General features: G+C 41.5%; 1 protein-coding gene across 1 annotated transcript in view; it reads left to right on the forward strand.

Moving 5' to 3' along the window:
• LOC103267996 (receptor-type tyrosine-protein phosphatase T-like) overlaps positions 1-26,528 on the forward strand; it is a gene marked incomplete at its 3' end in the record, with an annotated part of 139,461 nt that overhangs the window by 13,778 nt on the left and 99,155 nt on the right. Inside the window, exons 4-5 of the mRNA XM_021716278.1 lie at positions 3,415-3,496; positions 11,731-11,846. Of these exons, the coding sequence (XP_021571953.1) occupies positions 3,415-3,496; positions 11,731-11,846 (198 nt within the window). The remainder of the gene's footprint in view (positions 1-3,414; positions 3,497-11,730; positions 11,847-26,528) is intronic.

A 26,528-nucleotide genomic window follows, 5' to 3' on the forward strand; every position in this document is an offset into this window, starting at 1 on the left:
CTTTTAAGTCTCTTACGCATCTTTTTTTAAATGACCATCTCAGTCCACTTAATGTTTTTTTATTTTTTATTTTTGGTTTAAATTCTACTTCAGTACTTTCACTTTATTGTTGCAACAACTGCTTTTTGTTTATTTACATTTCCTTATTATGTCTTTGTTCAGTTTGTTGTTTTTAAGATTACTGAATCATTCTGTTTTAGGGTTTATCATTTAGCATGCAATTAGATTTTGATTTTTTGACAGCCTGAGAGCTTTTCTCTGTTTTAACCCATTTATATTTATTGTCACATTAGAAACACTTTTTTTCCTTTTGTCATTTTTAAAAGCAGTTTAAGTGCTTTCATGCAATTTAAAAATGTATTTACTATGTAGATTCTATTTTCTTTAATTTTTTCTATGAACTTTTGGTTTCATTTGAATTATTAAAAAAAATTAGACATGGGTCTTATAGAGAGGACTTTTTGACATTACCCTCTGCAGGATGAGGCAACTACCCACACTTTTATTTTTGCAAGCTTTTCCCCTGTCTCTTGAACAATTTTGTTTGTTAAGTCTTTATGGAGGACTCTGCTATCTTAGAAAACCACTCTTCCAGAGTAGTTGTCATGCTGGTACAGCAGCTCATGGTATGACTGTCATCTCTAAGTCACTTCGCGTAATTTCCAGGAAACATAATTCTATATGCTGTTTCAAGACAAATCTCACTGCCCAAGAAAGCTGCCTCTTCACAGTTGTCACCAGCCTCTCTGCTGGTTCCTGCTGCTTCTCCACTGTCCATTTCTTATAGCTGTTGGAGCCCCCCTGAGAACACTGACCTTGGAATCTACTGACCTGTAGTGACCACATGGACCACAAAAATATTTCACATGGAGTTTTTCCTGTTGGTCTCATCATCCACCTTACATTATATCCACAGACTTGAACAGAGAGGTAGAAGACAGTAGAGAGGGTCTAGTTCAGAGGCTGTTAGGGGGTAAAGGTGAAAAATGATGTCAGTTTCAACCAGACCCATGATACTGATGTCTGACTGGTTTTGACCTATAAAAAAGGCTGCTGCTCTGCTGTTCATCCTAGATGCAGAGATGGAAAGATATGGGCAGATTTGAGCAAAGCTAATAAGTAGAATAAAAAAGAAAAAGAAGGTGAGGGATGAGACTGAAGGAGAAGCCCAGACAGATGCCCAGATGTCCAGTTTGGAGGACTGGATGGGTCATAGTACCACCCACTAAATTCTATATTTCAGGAAGAATGGCCCATTGGGCAATGAGGGAGAAATTCTGAGAATGAAACTGCTCATATCTGTTGCATGTGATTGCTTTTGAGGCATTGATATGGTATTGGGGTGGGAATACAGAACTGTGAACTGGATAAATAAAACTTGTGTTTGAGTGAAAGGTATGGGGTGCAGAGCTGGCCTTAGGGGGCTGTCAGTGAATTGGCAGCTGTTGAAGAAAGAGTATGTGCAGTAAAAAGATGAGTAGCGGAGGTTCGCATTTGATAGGAGGATGGAAAAGGAGGGATGCCCTTAAATCTATGGTAGAATAATCCCAGATTTGTGAGAAAAACCATGAGAATAAAGTGTCATCTGAGCCTAAATAGGAGAAGACCTAGAAAAGAAGAAGCTATGAACACTGACAATTGTAAAAGAATGGTCAAGTAGTGATTATAATTTTAGTAAACATTTGTTGATAATGTGCAATGGGCCTTACCTTGTTCTAGGTTGGCTATTAACTCCCTTCAGCTGAAAAAATTACTCAATGAGGTAGACACTATAATTACAGATGAAGAAACTGAGGCACAGAGCAGTAAAGTAACTTGCCCGTAGTAGTAAGGGACATATTCAAGACTCGAACTTCTGTTCCAGAGAATAAGCACCACACTACCCTCCTCTTAAAGTAAGATGAAAGCTGGACAAATATCTATTGGGTGTGGAGATTATTAGCGTCTTCCATGAAAGCAGTTTTTGGGGAAGTATTGGAGACAATCTAGATTATAGCAGGTTGACGTTTTGCAGTGGGAAGTCAGGAAGTGTTGGGAGTAAGTGAAGAAAAAACTACTGAGAATTGTGTTACTGAAACACAACTGGATGGTATTAGAGAAGAACCTGCAGCTGAAGTCAGTTTTTAAAGAATAGGAGAAGCTGTTGAAGTCAAGGTCAGGAATAAAAGGGAGGGTTTGAAGATACAGAATAGAGAGGGGGAAAAAATGAGAAGAACCGAGAAACTGGAAATTATAGCAAGGGTCAAGAGCACTGGCTATCCTAGCAGAGAAGAAGCAGTGCATGATGTGGATGGACATTAGGTCAATGGGTGAGAAATTAGAATTTAACCCTCTTTTGCCCTTTTTCCTCTTGTACATGTATGTGTCTGCTGGGATTGGTCATGCAGATATTGAAAGCAGAATATTTGCATAGGGATAAAGGAGTGGGATAGGCTTGACAAAGTTGAAATCCAGGTGCTAAGGAATTGGAACTTTGTGAGAGATTTGTATGGGTGACTAACCAATGTGTTGGGAGGAACCTGGGCTTGCTGAGAATGCAGAGAGCTCCAGGTGGGTGTATAGACTCTAGAAAAGTAGAGGCCATGTGACCCAGAGTTGCTGATCAAGAGAAGTGAGTTGGGAGCGGACTGTGGGTAGGAGATTGTCAGAGTATAGGAAAATGGAACTTCCGGCATTAGGGAAGGACAAGATCAGACTGTGGATGAAGTAGATTGGAGGATAAGGCCATTGGAATTAGGGAGGTAAAGGGTTTGGCCATGTTGCCCACACAGACATTCATATCGCCTCGGTGAAGATAGAGGTTGGGTAACAAGAGACGCTAAATGAATTTTAAATTTTTTTTTAATGGAAATAAGCAGTTTGGGTTGAGCCAAAGTAGAAAACTCAAATAACTTGCTGCCTTCTATTTCGGGATACCAACAGGTAGGTCGTCACTTATTTTTAAGAGGTGTTATTAAGAAATTCAGATAAAATATGTTCCTTGGGAATGTAGCATAAATGGCTTATGGCAGCTTCTGAGGTAGGCATCTCCCTTACCCTTCATAAGAAAGTCAGGTTATTAGGAAGTAGTTCTCTGTGCTTCCCTTGAAACCACAATGAGAAGGATGCAGATTGGGGTCTCCAGGATCTCAGTGTTTGGGTTGTTTTTCCTTAATCTAAGTGTTATTTCTGAAATCCATTAGAGATGTTCCATGCAACTGACTCTCCTTTTACTAGCCCACCAGAGTGTGACCTTTTTACCTTGTGTTGAAAATCCCAGTGAATTGCCAAGATAGCATGCTGTCTTAATAGAAGGCCTCTTTGCCTGCTTCTGATGGGATGTGGAAACATCAAGGGCGGGGGCTGGGCAGCTTCCTGTGATGAATGCCTACCACTGCTTCTGTGAAATTGACTCCCGCCCTGTGTGTGTTGCAGGTGATATTTGAATCCGTCTCTTTGAAGGGTCATCCTGGCTACATCGCTGTGGACGAGGTCCGGGTCCTTGCTCATCCGTGCAGTAAGTCTGCCCCCTCCTCTCAATACAGCCTTGCTCCATGCCAGACTGGGTAGCGTGAAGGCTGCAATCCCCCCTATTCATTCAGCCACAAACGTCTCTCACTCTCTCTCTCTTAATCCTTCAAAAATGCTTACATACTCAATGCAATCAGTCCTGAATAAATCCATAATTTTGCCGGCCTTTTCAACAGGCAGCACCTCCAGGAATTTGCAGAGAGTGGCAAAACATCTTCGTTTGAATCTCTCTCCATTATTAAGGGAGTCTAAAGTCCTGATTGTTTATTAGTGGGATTCAGACCACTGAAGTGGAAGAATTAGAGGGCTTTGGATAGAATCTTGTGCAATTGTCTTAAAAAAAAAAAAAAACCACCGAAACACTGAGCAAATTAGCACACTGTTCACTCACAGGGAAAAGTACCCCAAAGCTATTAATTCTTTCAAAATAATTTAAAATACACTCATCAGCTCCATGTAGGCATAGAGAGAGATTTCTCATAGTGGTTAGTACTTATGGTATAGTGTCAAGAGTCCTCAAAGGCGTGCCGCTCCTCTGTGCCCAGCCGCTTCTTTGCTATATTTAGTCTCAGATATTTGAATGTATTTCAGCAGGGAGATGTGGCTCCTGGGTTCGCTCAGTCTCAGAGGTGATAACTCCTGGGTGCAGGTAGCTGAGATGACATCATGTCTAGTGACATTTGATCAGAAAGACTGTAATAAATGGATTTGTATGGGGATTATCACAGCCCCAGGGAGAGGAAGCTGGGATGTCAGTCCTACAAGTTTGTTAGAGCTCTGCAGATTGGAGATTTCTATTAGTTTCTTGGCAGCCATCCAGTTCTAGGGTAACCCCTTAGTGGGGCTCTGTCCACTCCCCCCACATGGCCATGAGTCATGCTTTGTATGGGCTTTGGTGCAGTTTGCTGCTGCAAGAGATGTCATGGGCCCTCCTCTCCTTCTGTGCCTTTTAGTACTTCCATCTAGGGACAATTCTCATTTCAGCCCTAATTGAAATCATTCTTTCTACTTCTACTGCAATGAATTTGTCAGACCTTCAAACATCACTTCCTTCTCTCTGCTGGGCACTAAAATGCCATTGTCTGACTCATTTTCATGGAGCACTTCCTCTGGAGGAATTTGGGACGAGTTCCAAGTTCTAGACAATATTTTGGAAAACTAATTTGGGCCCTGTACAAGACAGATTCCTTCCTAGGAATCAGCCAGCATCCAGAAATGCTGGCTTCCTACTGAACTCTCCATTATAGGGCTGAAGGTCCCTACCCTCTGGGTTACTCCCTGAGTCTTCTAGATTTTCTCTGATGGGTGTGTCCATCCAGCCTTGCTTGGGAAATATCTTTGTTGAACCAGACCTTATGTAAGGAGGATCCCCCCAGCTATTTGAGGTTTGTATAGTGGATATGTGGATGCATCCCTCTTGCCCAACTAGGATTGAATCTTTCCCTCCCTCAACCTGGGAGTGAGCATCAGCTACCCACTAGAGAATGATCCTTGGCCTAAGACTGGGCAACTATGTTGAGAGATGTCTGCTCTACCTGTGGTCCAACCCAGCACAGCCACTAGTTTAGAGGCAGTCTCTCAAAAACAAGCCTTCTGTCTTCCTCAAGCCCTTGTACACATCCCATCCTTACAGAGCATGCCAACCTTTACTGTCTCTGCCTGCATTCCTGCTTCTGACATTATGCCTGATGCTTGGACTTGGTCTTTCTAGTAGGTGATAGTTGGCTCTTCCCAGAAGAGTATGGCATTGGCTCTCTCCCTCTGAACTCTGTGTGGATTTTCACCTCTACTGTGGTGCCTAGCCTTGACACCTGTCTCTTGTCCCAGCCTCAATCACCTTCAAAGTCAAATTGATAAAAGTTCTGCCTTACCTCCAAGCACCAACCATGGCTTGCCAACCCAAGCACATGTTTTTTTCTCTCTGATATATCTCCATGGGAGGGGTTCTCTGGAGGGTATATGGATGCCTTTCTGCCCCCAAAGTTTTGTGGGTCCTCTTGGAATACTTCTCGCATTGGGGCTGCTCCTGAATTTAGGATTCTCCTGATAACCCCGTCTTGCTTCTGCTGAAGAGCGTGGACTGCACAGCTATGAAATCACTGAGAGCCAGTTACCCAGCAAATGGACCATGGGGGTATGTCTCAGAAAGACATGACCCTGGCTTTATTTCTGCATAATGTGCCTCGGCTGAGTTTAACCTCAATGTTTAGGTGGCTTAAGCATAAACTTCTCAGAAATCACAGTGTACAGACCCTGTGAGAGTGATTGGAACTGCGAAAATTTCATTTAACTCTATGTACAAATGTGTGGAGTTGAGTAGGGCCTGGCAAAGATCCTTTCCCAAGAACACTGTTCAATCCATACCTAACCCAGGTTTTCATTTATCCTTTCTTTCAGTAAGTAAATTTGTTGAACATCAGCTATAATTTAAGAACTTTGCTGGGCACAGTGGATACTTAAGTCACTAAAAAAAGTTAGGTCCTTTTCCTCAGGTGTTTGCTTGACCAGAAGGCCATTGGAAGGAAAGGCACTAAAAAAGCAACTAATATTAAATAGTTAAATAATAATTCCAGATGGTGAAAGATGCTGTGAATATAATGCATGTGAGTGTTTGCGATGTGGGAGGGCTTCTTAGAGTGCCCAGCGAAGGTGTCTTTAAAGATGTGCTCTGAACCGAGATGCAGATTATTGGAAGGAGTTCATTGTATAAGGATTTGGGATGGGGTGTTCTAGGTACAGGGAAAAGCAGGTGTTGAGGTCCTGTCCTGCAGTGGGAGTCAGTTCTATCCTGCTAGCATGTCCTGGGCGTAGGGGGCACAGGAGAAAGTGACCTGAGTAAACATTGCACAGGGAGGCCAGGGCCTGGAGCATTAGTGTGAGCAGTTTAGCATCTAAGTGCAGGGAGGCCCTGCTGGAGAGAATTATGTTGGAGAAGGACCACCCTTGGGGCTGCTCTCTAGAGAACAAGTCGAAGGACTGTAGAGAAGAAATCAGGAAACCTAAGAGGAAGAAAGTTCTGGAGCCATACAAGAGATGGGTGACCTGGGCCAGGGAGGTGGAGAGACATCCGTCCATCGTTCAACAAGTGTTTACTGAGCATGTACTCTATGCCAGGCACTATTCTGGGATTATGGCAGTGAGAAAGAGATTCATCCCTCCTCATGGGATTCCATTGAAGTAAAAGAGACTAAAAATAAAACAAATAATGAGTTGATTACATGATATATAACAGATGGTCCATTTGTTTGCTAAGGCTTCCATAACAAAATACCAGGCTGGGTGGCTGAAGCAGCATCAATGTATCATCTCACAGTTCTGCAGGCTAGAAGTTCAAGATCAAGGTGTTGGCAGGTTGGTTTCTCCTGAGGCTTCACTCCTTGGTTTATAGATGGCCACCTTCTTACTGTGTCCTCATATGGTCTTTCCTCTGTGCTCATAGTTCCTTGTTGTGTTTCAGTGTGTCCAAATGTCACCTTTTAAGAATACTAGTCAGATCGGAACAGGGCCTACCCTAAAGACCTCATTTTAACTTAATCTTCTGTTTAAAGAATCTTTCTCCAAATACAGACACATTCTGAGGTACTGGAGGTTAGGATTGTATAATCAATATATGAATTGGGGGGAGGAACAGTTGAGGTCATAACAGATGGTAAATAGCAAACTAGAGAGCAAAGAGGTGGGGAGAGATGTACAAATTCAAGGTTGAATTGGGAGACAGGGGCATCAGAGATGGTGTACTCACAGATTTCTATCCTAAGCAAGGTGGTTCAGGCCTGGGGTGAACTAAGTATGGTGTCTTCTGAGGTGCTGACCATGGGCCTAGGGGCTGCTCTTGGAGATTGCCTGTCATTTACCTGGCTAATGGCTTCTGAACTGTCCTTCAGACTGAAAACCCTTTCCCCTACCCCGAGCCTTATAATTAATGCATTTAATTATAAATTCTAATAACATAGATTATTAAAAATTCAACTATATTGAAAAATATATATTCCCTTTATGCCCTCAGACATTTTAGTTCTCCCTTTTTGCCTTCCAAATCATGTTTTCTATTAACATATGATCAGAGTTTATCAATAAGTGATTCCACTAAATATTCCAGATGTTTCAGGGGAATGAGTGACTGATTTGCAATTGAATCCTTTATTGATTGGAGCTGAAGTTAAAACTGTAGATGCTTAACTCAAAGCTTCTAAAACAGTGACCCAAGACAGGCGTAATACTCAAAGGAAATTATTTTCTCTCACAAACTGAAACATCTCGGCTATATTTTATAGCCCATTTAACATTTTTGTGTTTTTCTAAAAGTATTCTAGCCATAGTTAACCCTCCACTGCAGTTTCTCAGCCATCAGCAGGGCCGATGCAGTTATAACTATGTACAATAAATGTCAGTGCAATTTTCCACTCGGTTTCAAAGTTTCCAGCTTCTAAGTTGACTTTTAGAATTTTTCTAAACTTTCCTTTTTCCCATCGCAACCTTGTGGGGCCATGTCCCTGAGCTCACAGAGCGTCTGCAGCACGTTTCTAATGTATGTACAGAGCTTTCTCCTCAATTGTGTGGCTTCCTACTGAGCGCTGTCAGGTTTAAAGAGCAAGATAAAGGGCACAATAATATGTCTTCAGATGCTGCACTGACATCTGCAGGAGTCTAAATGTCACCAACATCAAGGCACTTTTGCCCCAAATGTACAGCCTGTTTTCTGTTGGCTGCATTCAGCAGGGTCCCATTCTGGGGAAGCTGGGTCTCAGTGGGGAGTGAGTAGTGGACGCTTAAAACCACAAGCTGGTTTTAAGGCCAACCAGGCCATCCATGTTTGGCTGAAGGTAGGTGAGTTGAAGCTGGTGGAATAATTACTCTCCCAGAGCAGCAGATACTGAGGGAAGGTGACAATTAAGAGAACATATGGCTGAAGAGTAGTCTGGTATAGAGGCTTAGGAGAAGGAGGGTCAGAGAACCCAGGAGTCCAGAGAAGAGACCCAGAAAGCTCCCACACATGAAGCTGATTCTCAGAGAGAGAGATCTGTCATGAACCAGGGATGACCCAGAGCCCCTAAGGGCAGAGACAAGAGTCAAGCAAAAAGAGGATGGCCTAGGTAAGCTCCTGTGCTGGAAGCTGTGACAGAGATTAGCATTCATGTGATCCTCAGCATACTACATGGAAGACTGGGGGCATCGCTGGATTTGGGGGGCTAGATTGGGTAAGACTGACTGGTGAGAATTTTTCCAGATGACTGATATAAGAACTACATATCAGACGTAACATACTGATAGGGATTGTCTGTCAAGGTATTTTGTTAAGTCTGTACAGTGTTTTAATAAAATGTTAAGTGATTAGAATGAGAGTTTTCATATAAAATCTGATTTCTTACTTGCCTCAAGAAATCAGATGATTGATGCCCCTGTGCAAAGCATGCATTCATAGCCTCCCTCTGCTGGATTTAAGTAGCAGCTGCCCTTTTTCAATGGGACACAGGGTCTCTCTCCAGTTCCCCCAAATTCCCACCATCCTTATTGCCTCTCCAGTGCTGAAGCTGGTATTGGATACCAGTTATTATTTGTTTGCAAAAGTAAGAGAATGAAAGATAGGGCAAGGAAGTGATGTTTTTGTTTGTTTTGTTTTACAACTTAACAATTGTATTAGTTTACATAAATATCTAGCTTTTATAGGTGCATGGGTTCGACATCTCTGCTGCAAATTGCCAGTATTTCCCCAGAATATTAACACTAGGGTCTGTTACATATCTAAATTGTCTACTACAGAACCTAAAAGGGAGGGAAGAAGAGGGATTGAAGATGAAAGGATCAAGGCAAAAGTTCTGTTGCTGAGAAGTAAGTAGGGGACATTGACCCAGAGAAGAGTTGTAGCTAATTGCACATGTTGCAGTGGTTGAGCAATTTTCTCAGTGTCCTGAAGGATAAGGGGAGAGCATCTCTTTGTAAAACCCCACACAGATTTTCCTAACATTGGAGCTAAGTCTCTGCACTCACTCTCCACATGGGGTGGATGTTCCCTCCCCCTTTAAACCTGTGACATAAAGGGACTTACAATGTTCACTCTGTTCCCTCTTCAAGAATTGACTTGAACTGATAGTTCCAAAAATAACTTTACAAAATTATACAGGAGAGCAAAAAGGAAACAATTTTAGACAATCAAAGCAGCATGACATTTGTCAGGTTGACTAGATGCTTAAACTCTGAGGAGCCCATAAGAAGTGGTCTTCCCTGGGCCTTGGGCCCTTGACACCACTTTAGCTGCAGAGAGCTCAAAGGTAGCCTTGAGAGGTCTCTGAGCTGTTGTCATTAGTTTAAAAAACTGAGCAGAAGGCACGAGTTTTCTCACGACAAGTCTGCCTGATCACACAGGGGTTCTTGGCTTTTGCTGAGATTCATAGGTGGTGAGACAATTGGTAGAAAAGCTAGCTCAAAGCAAAGAAAAAATAGCAGGGAAGGTTTCACAGAGAAGGGAAGTGGTCACTTGGGAAATATTTGGTAGTGGTGAGAAGAACCTAAGGAATCAGCACAGCCCTACCTGGGAGCCCTTTCTCTGGAACTAAGAGTCAGCCTGGTGACACCATCTTTATTCCTAATGCCCAGGAGGCAAAAGAACATACTAGTTAAGTGCCCAGTTTGGGGCTAAAGTGAAGCTGGTTTGAATTCTGTTTCTGTTTCTCATGAATGCTATATAGCTTTGGGCACATTAAACTTGTTGAGCCTTGGTTGCTGCCTCTCTAAAACGGAAGTGGCAATAATGTCTGCTTTACAGGGAGGTCATGAAGTTAAATTAGATAGAACATACAAAGCATTTATCATAGTGCCTGGCATTGTAGGAGATATCAGTAAATGGCCTTATTGTTTCTATTTGTCTCTCTGGAAAGATGACCAAAGCCCCTTGTTGAACCTCCTTGATCTGTTCATAACTCTCCATTTGTTCCATTCTGGGGTAGCTTGTTCCAGTTCATCACTGATTTAATTGATGGTGGTAGGAACACTTCCTTGTGCTTCAATAAAGAAGCTCATTCTTATAAGCATCGGATATCAGCCTTTGGAGAGCTGATGTTTGCAGAGCTCATCTAGGTAAGAACCTGTCTCTACAAACAAGGGAGGAGTGCAAGTGATCCAACCTAACAAACATGTGCTTAATCCTAGGATTGACTGCTCACAGACACTGATTTTCTCTGGAAAGTCCTTTCCCCTGTTTCACCCAGTTCCCAGAATCAGTGCTCCCTCCTATGCTCAGAAGGTACCATCACTTAGATTGTGACTCTGGGGTCTTGTGACATTGGGCATGTTTCTTGAGTTCTCTGTGTCTAAGTTCATTCACCGTAGAAGAGAGAAAATACTGCAATCAACTGCAATGGGTTAAGTGAGTTACTGTATATAGACACTACACATGGTACTGACAAAGTGAATGACAGCTGCTAGTACTTTCTCTTTTTTTTTCTCCTTTGCTCTTTGTTCTCTTCATCATGTAATCTTCATCATCTATCATCATCATCACCAAGGCCACAAGTATATTGGTCTCAGGCCCAGGGGTGCTTCACTTCAGCCCTCTCCCTCTCTCCCTCGCCCTCCCTCTGTCCCTCACCCTCCCTCCCACATTCTCTCCCTCCCTCTGTCCGTTTTTCTTTTCTTTTAAATATTTTATTTTATTTCCTTTTTAAGGCTACCCAGGGAAGCAGCCTCTGATGCTCTTCCTCTGATAATGAATATCTGCCCTACCTTGCCTCCAGTTTTTCTTCTTCCCAACTTTCAGTGTCTTGGTTCCACTTTTCATCGAATGTCAGTCTCAGAAGCAGTGGTCAATTTGGTTGATTCTATGGATGTTTGTGCCAATTTCACAAAGTGGTATTGCATAGCAGCTAATAATAGGGATTTTGAAGGTCTCAGAGACCTGAATTCATGTCTTAGTTCTCCCATTGTCTGCATGTCTGACTGTGCCAGACTATGTAACCCTTCAGAGCCTTAACATTCTGACTTATGAAATGGAGATACTGCCCACTTCATGGATGTTAGTGATGTTTTGGTGAGACACTTGTGCAGATTTCTTCGAATAGTGCTAGACATGTAGTAAGGGATTAGTAAACTCTTCGCCGAGCCAGGTCTCTTTCCAAGTATCAATTGCCCCTGACTTGTGCCCAGCCTCAGCTCCCACCCACTGACAGGAAAGTTTTACGGGCTGCTGAATCCTGTCCTCATGTGTTCTTTGTTTTTTTCTTTTAGGAAAAGCACCTCATTTTCTGCGACTCCAAAATGTTGAGGTGAATGTGGGGCAAAACGCCACATTTCAGTGCATTGCTGGTGGGAAGTGGTCTCAGCATGACAAACTTTGGCTCCAGGTAAGAATGAGAGAAACCCTGCCTGTACTGGCCCATCCCTTGGTAAGGGAGGGAAGGGTTTGGTGGGGAAGGGGATGGGATATTTTTCAAGTACCTCGGCTCCTTTGATGGTACCCTGAATCTATGATCATGTTAAATCTTAACTACAACTCTCTTAGGCTGGCATCAGTATACCATTTTACAGTTGGAGAAACTAAGGCCAAACCTGAAAGTTCTAGAACTAAAGTTTCTGATTTTGACTTTTCTACTTACCCTCTAACAAATTTTGTCTTTGAGGCAAACTGAATATTTTAGGTTCTGGGTATGTGGTGTGATGAAATCTTGACTGGAGGATTCTTGGATATCCGGGGGTTCACAAGTATATCTTGGTAAAATTAGAGAGTCATTCTTTACCAGAATTTGTTGCTAAAACTGCAGTCTGTCTATTCTCTGCTTAAACAATTCCACTAGTAAAGTATATCAGGAAAGTATAAGTCTGAATTTGTTTTCCTGTTATTTCTGCTCATTAATGCTACTTCCCAAGCAAGATAAGAAAGGGCCTCTTTGGATGGGGGACAGAGGGTAGGGCATAGAAATAGAACACAAATTGTTAGAGCATTAGTATACTATCAGTGCTAACACAAATATCAAATTCTGGGGCAGCACAGAGGTTAGAGCCATCCTGTTCAAAGTGGTAGTGGGGCTATTTAATATTTTAAAAAAATTACTAGATGACTTTATTGAGGTGTGCTTAAGATGCAATATTTAAAGTATATAATTTGTTAAGTTTTAATATGTTTATGTGTCAAACTATTTGCACAATAAAGATATGGAACATATACATCCAAAGTTTTCTGTCCCTATTTGTTCTTTTTTTTAAATTTTAAAGATGTGGGGTACAATTCAGGGTTAGGTATACAAATGTCCATTATGCAGGTACCCTTGTTGTCTGTCCCTATTTGTAAGCCCTTCTTCCTACCTTCCCTACCCCCACTTGTCACTGGCAACCACTGATCTGCTTTCTGATACCACATGTTAGCTTGTGTGTTCTAGAATTGTATGTAAATGGAATCATGCAGTATGTCCTCTTCTTTCACTAAACATAATTATTCTGGGTTGTATCTGTATTGTTGTATGTAACAATATTTATTTGTTGTTATTTTTTGCCAAGAAATATTTCATAGTGTGGCTATATCACCATTTGTTTATCCATTCACCTATTGATGGCACCTGTTGAGTTGTTTCCACTTTCTGGCTATTACAAAGAAGTTGCTGTGAACATGCATATGCACATCTTTGTATGGACATATTCTTTTTTCTCTTGGGTAGATACCTGTAAGTGAAATGGCTGTGTCATTTGGCAGATGCATGCTTAACTTCTTAAAGAATGGCAAGCTGTTTTCAAAAATGAGTGTACCATCTTACATTTCCACCAGTAGTCCATGAAATTTCCGGTTGCTCCACATCCTCATTGACACTCAATATAATCAGCCTTTTTGGTTTTAGCCATTTGAATAGGTGTGGAATGGTACTTGCTGTGGTTTTAATTTTCATTTTCCCAACGGACTAGTGATGTTAAATCTACCTGCATGTGCTCTTTTGCACAGCCGTCTCTCTACACACTTTGACAGAAGTTCATACTGTTACTTCTCTTTTTGTATTTGAGCCCATTTCCTTCAGATGGAAAATCCTTGGGCAGAAAAAACCCATCTATGGGCTTAAAGGCTTTTCCTTTCTACTTAGCAGCAAAGGAGAATGAAAATCGCAGTAATGCCTGCCTGCCCCTCCAGCTTCTCTGGGCTGCTTGCAGACCACAAGAGAGCATAATAAACTCCGCATGTCACCCTAGTATTCAGTAGTATTATTTACTCTTTACATTATAATTAGTATTAAAGTGTATTCGGCTGTGAGAAGCTTTGTCATTTCAATGGCATTGCCTCAGCTGGGTCATGAGAATGAGGCGGGACAATCACAATATTTTCAGCAACTTTACTTGGGTTTTCCAATTATTTTATGATTGTTATTGCTATAGTTCTGAGTTGCATGCCCTGAACCTTGGGCCCATCAGTGGAAGGATGTTAAAGCAGAATGTAATTGAAGTTTTGAAGAAAATAGATAGAAACACATGGTCTGCCGCTCTTCCCCACCTTATGTATCGCCTTTTCAATGGAAACCAAATCTCATTTCCCAGAACACTTTTCAGGTGGCTTACAATGGGACATAAAATATGACAAGATAGCATAAATTAAAAATGAGGCAACACAAGATAGGAAAAGAATGCACTGGAGCTGGCAATAATGCAAAGACTGCATTTCTGCACACCTTCTACTTACTTGGAGGGTCACAGGCAGAACCCACAGCACCATATCTGCCACTGGAATAAAGAAAACATGTCAGAAATGCAGTTCACAATGTCTGTGAGATAAACACAAACCAATTGCTCAGGAAAATTCTAACTGTTGTTCACATACAGGCCAGACAGGAATTGTTCCCAGGAGTCCCTGTAAAGAAAACACTGTGTGATGTAATGAGCAGCGTTCTCTCTGCAGTCTTATTGAGGGCACATAAGTGAGTTTCACAGGCCTGTTTCACATAATGATGCTCTGTGTAAAAGCAATTTGGGAAGGTGGCTGAGGAGGGAGGGATGAGGTGGGAAGTATGATATGACAGAGTCCTCGGCTCTCTGCTAATCCATCTCTATCCTGGGGTACTTAAAATTTATCTAGTGAATGAGTAGATTAATAACTGTTTCTCCAAGGAAACCTTCCTAAATATTGTCTCCCTCGTCTACATTTCAGAAACTGTCAGAAGGTAGACGGTTTATACTGTGCTCTCTGGCAAATGCCTGGGTGACTAGTTAAGTCCAGGCTTATATACAACAGTGTAGTTGGAAGAAGGTTGCATTAGTCAGGATTCTCCAGAGAAGCATATATATGTGGAAGAAAGAGACTTATTATGAGGAATTGTCTCATGTGATTATGGAGACTGAGAAGTCCCATGATCTGCTGAGTACAGCCTGGAGAGCCAGGAGAGCTGGTGTTGTAGTTGTAATTCAAGTCCAGGTTCAAAGGCCTGAGAATTAGGGAAGCCAATGATATAAATCCCAGTCCAAAGGCAGAAGAAGACCAATGCCCAGCTCAAGCAGGTAGGCAGGAAGCAAAAAGAGCAAATCCTTCTTCCTCTACTTTTTTGTTCTATTCATCAAAAGATTAGATGATGCCCACCCACAAGGAGAATGGCAGGCTACTTTACTAAGTGACTGATTCAAATGCTAATCTCATCCAGAAACACCCTTTTAGACACACCCAGAAATAATGTTTAATCTGGGCACTTCATTGCAGTCAAGTTGACCCATAAAATTAACCATCACATAGGCATTAACCGTCACATTAACATAGGTTAATGCCTTTTTATTAAAAAGGAGGCAGAGGTGCCTGTTAAGATACTTGCCACCCAGGAGATGACAGCAGCCGTCACCTGGGGCAGGCAAAGCATTAGGCTTTGCTTTAGATCTGTCCCAGCACCTAGAGGAGCAGCTGGCAGATTCATCACAGTTCTGTCCCATAGAAAAGGGCTGGGGTAACTTAGCCAGAGAATTTCCAAAGCATGTGAAACAGGCACATTGTGGCCAAATAGTCTCCATAAAACTCCTACAGCAGGTCTAGCTTTCTTTTTTTTTTCAAACATATTTTTTATTTTAAAATTGCGGGGTACAGTTAAGGGTTAGGTATACAAATATGTATCGTTCAGGCACCCTGGTGGATAAGGGGGGGTCCCCCCGTCCCCAGAGAGATATTGACTACCATTAATCCCACCACCCTTGCCCTCCCTGTCCCCTCCCATAGATTCCCACCACTGTGGATCCTTTTCTTATACTATTACAATAGATGTTCAAGGTCCGCTTATGAGTGAGAACATGTGATACTCAGATCTTTGTTGTGTGAAAGATCACTTAGTATTACAGACTCTAGTTCCATACAGGTTGCTGTGAAATTCATGATTTTGTTCTTTTTTTATGGCTGCGTAGTGTTCCATCAAGTGTATGTACCATATTTTTTTAATCCAGTCCTCTTCTGATGGGCAGCATGGTTGGTTCCAGGTTCTTGCTATTGTGAACAATGCTGTGATAAACAAACGTGTGCAGGTATCTTTTTGATAGAGTGATTTGAGTTCTTCAGGGTGTATTCCCAGTAGGGAGATTGCAGGGTCTTATGGGAGGTCGATATTTAGAGCTTTTAGGAATCGCCACACTGCTTTCCACAGAGGTTGCACTAGTTTACACTCCCACCAACAGTGTAGTAGTGTTCCCTTTTCACCACATCCTCTCCAGCATCTGTTATTTTTTGAGTTATTAATAATGGCCATTTTGACTGGAGTTAGGTGGTATCTCAGTGAAGTTTTAGTTTGCATCTCCTTGATGATTAGTGAGGTTGAACATTTCTTCATGTGTCTGTTGGCCGCTTGTGTGTCTTCTTTTGTGAAGTGTCTGTTCACATCTTTTGCCCACTTTGTAATGGGGTTTTTTGTTTTTTTCTTTTCAGCACGTTTGAGTTCCTTGTAGATCCGATATGTTAGGCCTTTGTCAGATATGGAGTTGGCAAATACTTTTTCCCACTCTGTGGGCTGTCTTCCTGTTCTCTTGATGGTTTCTTTGGCTTTGCAGAAGCTTGTCAGTTTAATAAGGCCCCACTTGTCTATCTTATCTCTTATGGCCTGTGGATTTTGGGTTTTATTCAGGAATTGGATACCAGTTTCAATTTCCATAAGGGTGTGTCCTGTGTTTTCTAAGGTTCTTATGGTTTGATGTTTTACATTTAGGTCTCTGATCCATTTAGTTAATTTTTGTGTATGGGGACAGATAGGGGTCTTGTTTGAGTCTTCTGCATGTGGTCAGCCAGTTTTCCCAGCACCATTTACTGAATAGGTTCTCCTCTCTCCAGTGGTAAGTTGTGGAGGCTTTGTCAGGTCTAGCTTTCAACAATCCTATTTCTTGCTATAACTTCCAAGATATGCTGAGGAACTTCACTAAGTCAAAGGTGGTAACTTTTTAATCAGTCAGTTTTAAGTTAGGTAAAGACTTGTTTCCAGCATGTTAGGTATGTCAGTGACCCTTTTTCTGGCAGTGTTAATGGAGCAGTCAGTGAACTCAAGAGTTTGAGATAAGTCCTGTCACCCGCATGGTAGAAAATGCTTGCCTTCCTTGCTGTAGAGTGGACCGCTATAGCCTGCTTTTCCTTAAGTGGTCTCAGATTATAAACTGATAAGTTAAAAGGAGGATCAACCTATACCCCTGTTTTCTGCCTTCTGGGAAACTTGGTATGTCTTTTAGGACCCTGTCTGCTTGTGCTGCCTTTCATGAAATTACAGTGCAATTCTATGTAAGAATCAATGGACAGGAACTATGCAGAAATGCATGTACCCGAGCCTATAGCATTCTAGTGCATCAGGGCAAAAGGATGATAAAAGACCAGTAAAAATTTACAAACAAGCTTGTCTTATCCTGGGATAATTTCTCCTTGAGGTGAAGAGCATAATGCATAGTCTATGGCAGAAGGGCCTCACTCATAACTTGTTTATTGCTTATGTGACACATTGGCCTAAGGAATCCAAACTTGTAACTTTGCAAGCAATTTTTTTTTAAAGCAAGTAGATGTCCAGTAATGGACTGTTCAGTCAGAGTATATATATTCAGAGTATACCTAGGTGGGACTATACTGTCAGAATTATCAGTGTACCATAGTGAAAATGTAAATACATATGTCTTTTCTGCAAGATAATTAGGTAGTTGATATTTGAAGCCTTAAATGTGCATATTTTTCTAATAAGTAAAATTACTTATGAGAATTTACCTAAGGAAGTAACCAGAGATGGGGACAAAAATGTGTCAACAAGTGTTCTATTGGACCAACCAACCAACAAATAAAACAAAAAACTAGAAAGAACCTAAATGGTTAGCAAATGAGAGCAAGTAAATAATAGAATGGAGTTATTAAATATCAGATTATAGAGTTTAATGTTTTATAATATGTAGGTGAAAATAATGAGTTATAAAATAATATGTTCAATATATTAAGTTTTATGAAAAAGCCAGATGTATACATACATATATACATACTCATATACATATGTAAAATTTACACGTGTATATACACACACATATATGCATATGACCTCATATAACACTATGAAACACAGATCAGAGCACTCAATAACTGTGATGGTAGATTATGTATGCTTTGTATTTTCATCTCTATTCTTTTCTGTCTCACTCAAGTATTCTAAAATAAAGATAGGAAACATAAACAGAAAATAAATGCTGTTTGAAAAGAGAAAAATGGTCACTTTTTCCTAGATACAGAATATTGTAAGGAGAGTAGAAGCCTTGGCTGGTTTGAGGGTAGCTAATTCCAAGAGGAGTGCTGGCCCCCCAAAAGGACACAAGTTCCTCCCATACCCCCGTCAGCAGTCATCATTATCAGATATTGCTCATCCAGGAGGATGTTTGGAAATATTTTGTGTGTGTCCTCCTGTCTTTATCAAAGAGCATGGCAGACAGGGCTTCATCACCAAATCCTCAGGGGCTCCAGAGCAGACGCTATCAGCCCCACCATGCAGCTGTCTTCAGGCCTCCTTGCAAAGAATTTGCTTCACTAGGGGATTGTACGACAAATAACGTTTGAAGCGTTTCAGAAATGAGGCCATGTGTCCAAATGCCCTGCACAGATCTCCGTAGGGACAGTGTATGTGTTTAGACATATCACACGCATTGGACCGGGAGCAGATCTGAATCTGGCAGGAAGAGGCTCCTACCTGCCCTGGGAGCCCATCGGCTTGACAGCAGCCGCACCAGGGCTGATGAGATAAGGAGACACATCAGTCCTCGCTGCAGCTGATTCTTCCAGTAAACTTATTTTTTTGCTCCCGCAGGGCTGCTGCTGGCTTCCAGGGCTGTGAGTGTTCTGGGGACCAGTTCCTCCTCTTACCCGCCTGCATCTGAACCTGGTATCTCTTGTGCATGGGATGTCTATAGAAAACCTAGTGACCACATAGTAACTACACAGTAATGACAATAATTCTACTCATCCTACTCATAGCAGTTGACATTTATTGACTGCTTAAAATGTGATGTATTTAATTCTTATGACCAGTCTTTCAGATAGATGTTGTTATAGTCCCATTTTATAGATAAGGAGACTGAGTCTTAGAGGGGTAAATGATGTCCTCAGAGTTGCACAGGTAGTGAGCAACAGAGGCAGGATGTGAACATGGGCCTGTGTTATAAAACCTCTTCTAAGAAGTGGCCCTTGTAAATGTCACCAGTACTCTCTTTTTTGCTATCGCTAATGGGTTCTTACCAGGCCTTACACTGGCTTTTTCTTTCCACATTTTATGATGCTGACTGATCCCTTCACGAAAATCTTCCTGCCCTGTGGTTCCATGAAACCATCTCTCTACAACTCCAAAGGACCTAGGATTTTACCTTATTTTTAGGTTAACGAGGTAGATTGCCACATTCATAGATGTTGGCAGAAGACACAAGACTCCTGGGTCAGAGACAAAGAACTTTTTAACCACATAGTAAACAGCATAAGCTTCTTATTCTTGTCAGTTTCTTTTGTCCCCCCGATACCAGTACCTCATGGGGCTTATACCAGGCCACTCCTGACTCTCTGCAGGAGTTCTGAACCCAGAAATTAACCCCAATGAGCAGTCAGACATGCACACAGTGGACCACTTGAAGGGTTTCAGCACAGCTAATCAAAAATGATTTATGTCTACTTCTATTTATTCTAACTTTAAATAATAATAAAAAAACCATTCTTTAGAGACTGCCAAAAAGGTACAAATACAGTGTTAAGAGAATCAATGGGTGAGATTTTAGCACATTTCCGAATGTCATACCTTGTCAGCAGTATGACAAGAAGTGAAAAGAATATTCATCACAAATGAATTGTGGGAATTTCACCTAAATATTTTCAGGCCAGGAGATTCCTGATAGAATCAGAATAAATTTCAGCTGGAAATGCTGGGTCTGATTTTATCTTATCTTATTTTTTCTTATTTTATTTTATTTTGATGCCAGAAGCTCAAACTAGCACACTGAAGGCTTCCAGGAACAGGCATTAGAGTATCTTCAATAAACTAAGCATAATATCTGTTGTGCAAAACCAGAAACAGTTTCCTTTTATTAATGACAGTGATGTTTTCACTTCTGCCAATTACAAGTCAATTTCAAGGCTTCCTGCTCTTTCTGAAATAATGACAGCCATTTTTGCAGGCTATGTCTTATCTCTTTTCGAAGGGAATAATGTCATGACACTGGAGGAGAGTGGATGGGAAATTGCAAAATGGTGAGGCCATTATAGATACCTTGATAGATAATCAGGTAGTAGGAAAACTGTGCTCTCCATGGCATCAGGCAAGACTCTTGCCTTCCTCTCTAGGTGGTTCCTGTGGATGGGTCTTGCCTGGGGGTGGAAGGATGCATGTATGCTAGGGACAGAAAAATTAAAGTGTAGGAATTTACAGTCCCTGTTCTTCCAAGGAGTGTGTGCGCACAGATCAAGTCGACTTATGCACATAAAACAAAACAAGCCAAAGAAAGGCGGAATTTGAGTTGTTTTAAAAGAGCAAGGCAAGCAGATGAAAGGGGGAAAGAAAGAAAAGATTTCAAAAGCAACTGTTGCCATAATGAGTGACACAGGGGTATAAAATGGGATTAAGCAGAACCAATGATAAGGCTGTAAAATGCCTTTGTTTAATTTAGAACATGTGTTGTCCCCCTCCCCCACCTCGGAAAAAGGGGTTTACCCTCTGGGCAGATGCAACTTCATGTGCATAGAGCTTGGTAAGCAGAGCCTTTGGGCAAGGCCAAAAAGGTAGCCTTTTCCCACGGGAGCTCAGCCTGCAGTCAGGACTGATGGCTTTGCCAGTAGAGTGTAGGTTTGATTTGGTGCCACACCCCTTGCTCCATGACCAATTGTTCAACCTCTGGAAGGGGTTCCTACATTTAAGGAGTTTGTCTATTCATGTATTCCGTGGCATTATTTGGCCCTTTGCTTTCCACTGAGGAACTGAAGAGGACATTTGCCTTAAGTCCTTAAAACACAGGGCAAGTCTGGCAGCATTAGTGTCACCTGGAAACCTGTTAGACATGCTAATTATCCAGCTTTACCCCAGGCCCTTTAAATCACCTTCTAGGTGATTCTGACGCACTCTGAAATTTAAGAACCCCTGCTCTAGACTGATGGAGTTGGGCTAAGGAAAACTCATCCCAGCCTAATAGTATATTGGATATGCTAAAAGAATCTGTTAGCCAAGACTGCAGGAATATACTTTGTCCCTTTTTATATACACACATATACATGAGGGTGCCAAAAAAATGTATATACATTTTAAGAGATGTTATCTATATGTTACTTTTGGAAGTTGAATTAAATTATGGTAGCAATGTATAGTATGACATTTGCTCAACTATGCTTCTGCTGTTTTCTTTATGCTGCCTGTCAGATGGTGATGCTAGCATTCATTTGATTAATGCCATCTTTTGAGCGAACATCATACTTAAAATGTGTGTGCATTTTTTGGCACCCCCTGTGTGTGTGTGTGTGTGTGTGTGTGTGTGTGTGTGTGTGTGTGCATATATATGACTTAGAGCCTCCATGTTTTACAGAAAGCTAGGCATCTGGGCTTCAATCATAGCGTTTCCCAAACTGTTTTCTATGAAGCATTTCGTGTAAGATAGCATTCAATGTTCCTTGAACAAACAAAGTAAATTTCTGGGACAATGCACACTCTACCCTTCTTTCACAGAAAGTCATTAAGTGTAGCTGTGTCCTGTTATATTTTAGATGGCAGATGGGTGATGTGATTAATGCCTCAATCTCTGCAATCTGATCACCTAGGTCCAAATCCTAACTCAGTTACTCAGCAAAATCATAGAGGGTTTTGCTACTCCTAGTAAAGCTCATGGACAAGCAGCATCTGCAATACTTGGGAGTTTGCTAGCAATGAGAATTTCAGGCCCCATTACAGATCTACTGAATCAAGATCTGCATTTTTAACAAGATCCCCAGGTACTTTGTATGCAGTAGTTTAAGTACTACTATAAGCCATGTTGCTTGACCTCTCTGCCTCAATTTTCCATTTATTAAATGGAAATATTAATAGGACCTAGCTCACATTTTACCAGGCATCAGAACCACCAGGAGAGTTTGTTAGAACTAAAATGGCGTGGCCACACCCCCAGAATTTGCTATATATTAGGGTCTATGGTGGGTCTGTAGAACTCACATTTTTAACATGTTCCCAGGAAATACTAATGTAGCCAGTCTGGGGACTTTGCTTTGAGAACCGCTGCTCTAGATTATTCTAAGAGCATTGCTCTTTTCATGCTGAACCTGTTTTCCTCCATGAAGTATACTATTTCAGTGCTTGACTTTGTGTTTATGTTTTGCTCCTTCTGCTGTTTTGTTGAAATCTTAACCCAGCCTATAAATTCCTCTGGGCAGAAATTATACCTTCCACATGTTCTCATTTTCTGTTTTGTAAAATAATGAGTACATTTCCATTGTGATTAATAATAGAATAGGAAAGGGGGGGGGCTCAGACTCCCAACCCCAATAAACAGCATCTACAAATAAATATCAGCTCTGGAATTCTGTTAAAGATTTATATTTCTAACAAGTTCCCAGATGCTGATGCTTCCAGTTCAGGAACCACTTTTTTAGAAGTTTGTTAGGATTCAGGAGAATTAGGTGAACTCGATCACGTAAGCCAGTTAGCACACTGCTTATGACAAAGTAAGCCTTCAAAAAATGTTAGTTAATGTGACTTTTACTTGATAAACACTAAGTAGAACAGAATGTTTATCAAGCTCACTTAGTTACGACACTCTTCATGGGAGACATAGTGACATTTCATAGGAAACAATACCTAATTACATGGGTGCTCCAGTCTTCTGATGTTGCCAGGGTTCCACTGAGGTCAGCATCCAGCCCCATTTTTAAGAAAACAGATTTAGAAGCAAAATCCTCATCTCAAGGCAATGGCTCATTGGATTTCAGGAAACTCCCATGTGTAATTTACTGTAAGAGAAGGAAGAGACAGAAAAGTACTCAGTAAAGTGAATGCTGTTAGTGTCCTTCATAGATGCCCTTTGCAAGCCAGTATCCTCTAAAGCACTGGGCCTGTTGGCTGCTAAAACCTCACAGCTCCCCTTTTCCAGAGAATTGCCCTTGGTCATGTAGGAAGTTCCCTTCTGCTCCTGACTGGCAAGCCCTGACGAATGACTGACCGATGTAGTGGTTCAACCTCAAGGTGTGATAAACTCTGGAGTACATTTCATGCTTCAGGGATCCCCATGGGATCATGCTGAAGCTCAATTCCAATTTCGACTCCATTTTTATCAGCCCTGTTCTTCACCCTATCTTTCACCTCCTTTCTCCTGAGTGCACTCGATAAGTCACTGCATCTCAGATTCTTCTTCCAGGGAGCCCAATCCGAAACACCACTTGTCAGGGCCCACTAGACATTTGTTCAGTTAGTTCATAGAATCAGAGGTCTGGAAAATGATTCCACTTTAGAACAACACACTTATAGTCTTGAAAAACTTGCCTCAGAAGGGAAAAGGATTGTGTTCTGAAATGTCAGAGGAAGGATATACTTATGTCTGAAAAAATACTATAGGAGCCAGGAAAAAATTTCCAACAAGCTAGGTGATGGGTAAGAACCAAATGTGATGGAATCTTTCTCAAGTTCCTACAGGCATTCATCCATGCCATGTTTCCCTTTGGCTTTTCCCAGGGTTCTAGCTTCTCTTCACTATCCTGTCCCTTGTTCCTAGCATTCATATCCCTGTGCAAACGCAGGGCTTGATGTCTTGGTTGGGAACCTTCACTTTCCTTCCTGGTTGTGGGTCATTCATTTGAGGGTTCTGGCACTCTCTCCCTGCTTACTCCTTGCCATTGCAAGTCTGCTCAGTTGCCACTGGGCGTGGATTGATGAGCCCTTATCTCTTTAACAAAACTTTTCTTCTGCCTCTGTCTGGGGCTGAGATAGTGTCTGGGGCCTGTGCTTTTCTACACATTCACTCTGCTCAAGTCCTTGATGTTAAAGCTTCCTCACATCTGAGCCTCTCACCATCTGAACATCTACTCCCTGGTTATCTGATTTCCCCTGATTTCTCTTTCTGGCTTCCTGCTTACCTGTCTTGACCTTAAGCACCTGTCTGCCCTTCCCTGCCTTGTCTTGACTAGTTGTACTCATGGCTCTTCCCATCTGGGCTCATGTCTTTGAACTTGACCTCTGATTCTCCTTGCCGATGGTCTGCCACAGCGCTATTTCCTATCATAACTCTGGGCCTTCCTGCTTGTCCCTGTCCCGCTGTTGCCTGCTCCCAATATGACAAGTGTGATTATCAAAAGGCCTATTTTCCAGAGATTTTATAAGACAACCTGCAATTTCCTATCCTTCAATGGGATAGAGCTTGTTGGTTTAGGAGCTAAACAGAAAAGTGTAAATCATTCACGGGGACACACTAACTCTCCTCTGGTTCTGTTGGAATCTGACATCATTAGGAAGAAAAGTAAATAATACTGGAGGCGGCATCAAAATAAAATTTAAGTTAAATGTGCAAAACGAATGTTTTGCACTTAACCAGACTTTTTCTCTTTTTATAAAATTCTTATTGCTACTGTAACAAATTCCACAAGTGTAGTGGCTTGAAACAAAACAAATTTATTTCCTTACAGTTGTGGAGATAAGAAGTAGAAGTGGGTTTCAATTGGCTAACATGAAAGTGTTGGCAGGCTTCATTTCTTCTGAGGGTTTAGAGGAGAATCCATTCACTTGGCAGCCTGTATTCCTTGGCTCCTGGCTTCTTTCATCTTCAAGCCAGCAATGGCATCACTCCCCTTCTATCCTATATGTCTTTCTCTACCTTTGCCTCTACTGCCTCCCTCTTTCAAATATGAGGGCACTTTTGTTTACATTGGGCCCAGGTGAGTAATCTAAAATGATCTCCCACATCTCATCACATCTCTGAAGTCCCTTTTGCCATGTAAGGCAACATATTTACAAGCTCTAGGGACTAGGTTATGAGCATCTTTGGGGGACTGTTATCCTGTCTGCCATACTTTTCATGGTTAATTTCATGGTTAATTTGGAAAGCCCTGCTAACACCAGAATATGCCTCTGTGTACTAAATGTTCTATGTGCCTTCTCATTTATTTCTCGCAATAAGTTCATACAGTGGACACCATTTTCAAACTGGAGGAAACTGAAACTCAGGAAATGAAATCACCTGCCCAAGGCTGCACAAATCGAGTATTTGTCTAATTTGTTTTACTAGCAGATTCTATCATGTCTTTTTCTAGCCCAATCCCTGTCCTCTTAACAGGCATGTAGGTAACTGTAGCCTCTGGGAATTCACCTGTGACCCCTGGCAGGCCTGTTACATCCGTGGGAGGTTACCTTGGATTTGGAAACAAGGGCAGAGGAGGAGTTTTATGCCAGATGGGCTTAACTGTCTTGTACATTATTTATTCTACCTAGATTTTCATGTTTCTTTATCCTTAACAGTACTTTTATGAACATCAGTTATTTTGGTTTTTCTAAATATTGTCAAGTAGATGACAGGACATTCAATCTGAAGAGTCAGGGCTTAGTTTAGTCCTAGAAAGTATCTCCCACATCTTAGAGTCCTGTTGCATTCCATTCATTTCACTGTCTTCCATAGAAGGGCCAGTAACCTTGATGGTCGTCAGTTCTCTGTCGTTTGCTTTCTTGATTAGTTTGGCTTACCCCACTTCCTTTCATCTTTGCCTTCTTCCCCATCTGAACTTATTTTTTAGCCTGTCTTCCAAGTGATTGATTTTCTGCAATGTCGATTCTGCTGTTTACTTCTAATGCCATGTTGTTTTCTGCAATTCTTCTCTTGGTGCATCAAGATTCATTTTCTTTCTTAGAAGTTTCTTTGTTTACTTCTCATAGCTCATGTTTTATAGAGCCCATGTGTTGGCATCTCTCTCAGTCTCTCCTTTTTAATTCCCTGGATTTCATGGCTATTCAAAACCTCAGACATCCAATAAAGCCCTGTGTCTCCTGGGCTGTCATCTTGGGCATGTACATTTTACTTATTTTCCTCCAACCTTTACATGACTTTCCTTCCTCTACTATCCTCTTCCTGGCTTTTTTTTTTTTTTTTAATTGGTAGCAATTAGGCGGATCCTGGTGTTACACCTACAGCTCATCCTCTCCCACATTGGAGAAGGTTGCTCGAGGAGGTGCGTGATGGGGAGCAGTTAGTCCACATCAGAGCAACACACATGGGTTTTTAGAGCAGGATCTGAAGCCGGTCACCCTGCATTCACATCCCAGATCTGTGGCTTCCAAACTGTGTAGACGTGGGCAGGTGATTTCACTTTTTTGAGCTTCAGCTTCCTGTGTACAGTGGAGATAAAAGTGTGCCCATGTTATGAATTTTCATAAGAAATGAATGAGAAGGCATATAAAACACTTAGCACATAATAGTGCTTAGTTACTATTAGCTTTAAAAATAAAACACTCAGTAGGGCTGCCTGATTCTAATCCAGGTGGGATGAGGGTCAGTGGGAGACCCAAACTTCACCTGTACCTAAACCACTTATGTACCCAGTCTGTACTTGTATCCCACATCTTTAAAATAAAAATAAAATAAAATTA

Source organism: Carlito syrichta, unplaced genomic scaffold (assembly GCF_000164805.1).
Source record: "Carlito syrichta isolate Samal-C Ts95f unplaced genomic scaffold, Tarsius_syrichta-2.0.1 Scaffold308659, whole genome shotgun sequence".
NCBI lineage: Eukaryota > Metazoa > Chordata > Mammalia > Primates > Tarsiidae > Carlito > Carlito syrichta.